The following is a 3,851-nucleotide window of genomic DNA, read 5'->3' as shown; positions in this document are numbered from 1 at the left end:
CCACACCTCATCAGTCCTTATCTGTGGTACTGTATATTAACCATATACCACACCTCCTCAGTCCTTATCTGTGGTACTGTATATTAACTATATACCACACCTCCTCAGTCCTTATCTGTGGTACTGTAATATTAACTATATACCACACCTCCTCAGTCCTTATCTGTGGTACTGTATATTAACTATATACCACACCTCCTCAGTCCTTATCTGTGGTACTGTATATTAACTATATACCACACCTCCTCAGTCCTTATTGATTAATTACAACACATAGGTGTATTATAAGGCATTATAAAGGTCATTAAAATAATGATACATACGTACTTCATAGAAACTGTTACCCTTCATATATTCTAACAACTCACATTTTAAGATTCATTATGTCATTTGTTCCATGTTAAGGGCTCTAACCTTGGAACTAAACTATTTGTCTCCCTCTTGCTGTTGCATGCAGTTCCTCTCTCTCTTCCTCCATTCCTCTAACCCCTCCCTCCCTCTAACCCCACCCCGCTGGCAGAACCAGGAAGTCCCTCCCCCTCCCACAAACTCTCTTCTGAGGAAACGAAACTGATCTGAGTCTCTGTGTCGTCTGTCTGTGAGAGAGTGAACAACCGTCCAAATGGCTCAACAGGGAGTTCTGCTGGACCAGGACCAGTTCTGTTGTTCTGTCTGTCTGGATCTACTGAAGGAGCCGGTCACTATTCCCTGTGGACACAGTTACTGTAGGAGCTGTATTGAGGGCTGCTGGGATCAGGATGTCCTGAAAGGGGTCTATAGCTGTCCTCAGTGCAGAGAGACCTTCACTCCAAGGCCTAATCTGAGGAAAAATAACATGTTGGCTGAGCTGGTGGAGAAACTGAGGAAGGCAGGACTCCAGGCTGCTCCCCCTCCTGCTCTGTACTATGCTGGACCTGGAGATGTGGTGTGTGATTTCTGCACTGGGACCAGAAAGCAGAAAGCCCTCATGTCCTGTCTGGCGTGTCTGGCCTCTTACTGTGACACTCACCTCCAATCTCACTATGAATCTCCTGCTTTCAAGAAGCACAAGCTGGTCAAAGCCACGGCACAACTACAGGAGAAGATCTGCTCTCATCATGACAAACTGCTGGAGGTTTACTGTCGTACCGATCAGCAGTGTATCTGTTATCTGTGTACAATGGATGAACATAAAGGCCATGATACAGTGTCAGCTGCAGCAGAGAGGACTGAGAAACAGGTAAGACCAGAACAACTTGTTGGTGGCTGTCTGATAAACAAAGAATTAAAGATACAGTAGGAACTAAATCTGTTTGAATATGAGATCATTATATTATATACAATATGAAATGGATCCACAAATATGAACACAAACCTTGAGTATATAGATATGTTAACCAGATTCTCCAAATGTATCACCATTTTCTAAAGTCAAACACTATTATCATTCTGAATGGCCTTTTATGAGTCCAAAGTTCAGTCTCAACCCCTTGATACATGTAGGCCTACCATAAAAACTATAATCATTCACATAGCAACATAATATAATATTGTAAAGGGACTTCCTCAGGATTGTAGACCTTCCTCTCTATGGGTCCTATGTCACATTACTATACTATTGATCTACTGGACTAATAAAGTTTGATAGCTCATTGAAGAGTGATTCTCCACAGAGGCAGCTGGGGATGAGTCAGCAGAAGGTCCAGCAGAGATTCCAGGAGAGAGAAGGAGCTGAAGGAGCTCCAACAGGCTGTGGAGTCTTTCAAGGTGAGTATTGTTGACCAGAGGAGACACACCATTTCACTTCTCTCCTCCAGTCAGAGAGAGAGAGAGAGGGGCCCCTATCCAATCCCACTGACCCCACTGTTGGGAACAGGCTGTCTGGACCCCTTTCAGAGAATAGACTGGTTCATGCAACTGACTGGGCTGCCTCATCACATAACCATGAATAACCATGACTGACTCATGTCCCCTATACATTAAAATGGAACTGTCTCTCTCTCAATTGAATTAAATTCATAGGGCTTTATTGGCATGGAAATAGATGTTTACATTGCCAAAGCAAGTGAAATAGACAATAAACAAAAGTGAAATAAACAATCAGAAATGAACAGTAAACATTACACTTGGAAGTGATTTGGGGATGGGGAGGGTCTATTAGAAGTTAGTAGGACTCTTTTATTTTCTCAGAAGTACTGAGTTAGGTAGGAGGATTTAGAGTGGTGTAAACCGTGATTGAACACACTCCAGCACAGTAGGTGGCGCCATGCACCTTTAACGTTGGTTTGAGGACCTCCATTATATCATAGAAGAAGAAGTTGGTCTGTGAGGGTTTTGTTGTTCCTGAGGAGAGCTACTATTCGTTTCTCTTTTGGTTTTCAAGTATTTTCATGATGTATTAAAGCCAAAGCTAAAGCTTCCCTAAACAATTCAATATATCAGTCAATATATTTTCTCTGTGATTTATTTTCTCTCCGTTCCATCGCATCTTAACCGTCTTACCGGGCGGGCACTAGGACCCGGGGGAGGCTGCTGCTGCAGAGGCTGCTGCACCGCTCGTGACTGTCAGTCCTCCTTGTAGCTCATTGGTTAAGCTGTGGCTCGAGCCTGTTAACAGTTAACGGCCAGGAAACGGCTCTGACAGGACACATTCATGTCGAGGCAGTGATGTGAATGTGTGGTAAGTTACGAGAGAGAGAGTTTTCACTACTATAGACTTTGGTCATAATCAAAGCTTTGTTTACCAATAGGTTTTTATGTGAGGCTGCCTGTAAGTTACAGTGTAACAGACGTTACTAACGGTAACGGTGTCTTTTAAATTCGACATAAGTTATGTGGCGATGATATCTAGTTAACGTTGTATTTAATGTAGTGTAATGACCTGACTAGATCATAAAGGAACAATTGTCCAGACAGAGGATTGAGTTACGAATTGACGGTTTATTAGCAACTTTACACAGGCTACTGTTTGGCCTTAGCTCACGCCAAATAAATGAAAGATACCCCACAAGCCAATCGGGACCTTCTCTTGTGAAGCCCAGACGTAAGAGAGAGAACAAAGGCTGAACCTTAACTTCCAATGCCCCGCCCCCTCCACGCCACTCCGCCAACCACCAGGATGCCCGGCATCAGAACATCCCAGGCATTCCTGTGATTGGCAGATAGCAGGTTGATTGGCATGTCGGACCCCGCGAACACTGGGAACTGGTAAGTACAACACAACCAGCTACTAGCTGAACACAGAACACACAGCTGTCTGTGCGGGTCGCTACAGTAGTTTTACTATCTGTGCCAGGCTATAAATGACACAGATAATATCTAGTTAACGTTGTATTTAATGTAGTTTTACTATCTGTGCCAGGCTATAAATGACACAGATAATATCTAGTTAACGTTGTATTTAATGTAGTTTTACTGTCTGTGCCAGGCTATAAATGACACAGATAATATCTAGTTAACGTTGTATTTAATGTAGTTTTACTATCTGTGCCAGGCTATAAATGACACAGATAATATCTAGTTAACGTTGTATTTAATGTAGTTTTACTATCTGTGCCAGGCTATAAATGACACAGATAATATCTAGTTAACGTTGTATTTAATGTAGTTTTACTATCTGTGCCAGGCTATAAATGACACAGATTATATCTAGTTAACGTTGTATTTAATGTAGTTTTACTATCTGTGCCAGGCTAGAAATGACACAGATAATATCTAGTTAACGTTGTATTTAATGTAGTTTTACTATCTGTGCCAGGCTATAAATGACTCAGATAATATCTAGTTAACATTGTATTTAATTGATCACAGCTTTCTGCTTTCCATGTAGAGTTTTTGGTAAAAAACATTACATTTGATTATTTTGTCAGTAA

At 41.8% G+C, this 3,851-nt stretch overlaps 1 protein-coding gene and 1 pseudogene across 1 annotated transcript in view; both read left to right on the top strand.

The window, feature by feature from the left end:
• The first annotated feature begins 310 nt into the window (after positions 1-310).
• Positions 311-1,921, top strand: LOC115115044 (E3 ubiquitin-protein ligase TRIM47-like; annotated as a pseudogene).
• Positions 1,922-3,157: 1,236 nt separating this feature from the next.
• LOC135568783 (protein FAM186A-like) overlaps positions 3,158-3,851 on the top strand; it is a 5,744-nt gene continuing 5,050 nt past the window's right edge. Inside the window, exon 1 of the mRNA XM_065015529.1 lies at positions 3,158-3,186. Within this exon, the coding sequence (XP_064871601.1) occupies positions 3,158-3,186 (29 nt within the window). The remainder of the gene's footprint in view (positions 3,187-3,851) is intronic.

This window comes from Oncorhynchus nerka, unplaced genomic scaffold, assembly GCF_034236695.1.
Source record: "Oncorhynchus nerka isolate Pitt River unplaced genomic scaffold, Oner_Uvic_2.0 unplaced_scaffold_1383, whole genome shotgun sequence".
In the NCBI taxonomy this organism is placed as follows: Eukaryota; Metazoa; Chordata; class Actinopteri; order Salmoniformes; family Salmonidae; genus Oncorhynchus; species Oncorhynchus nerka.
The sequence above is the reverse complement of the archived record's forward strand: the minus strand, read 5'-3'. Positions and strand labels throughout refer to the sequence as shown.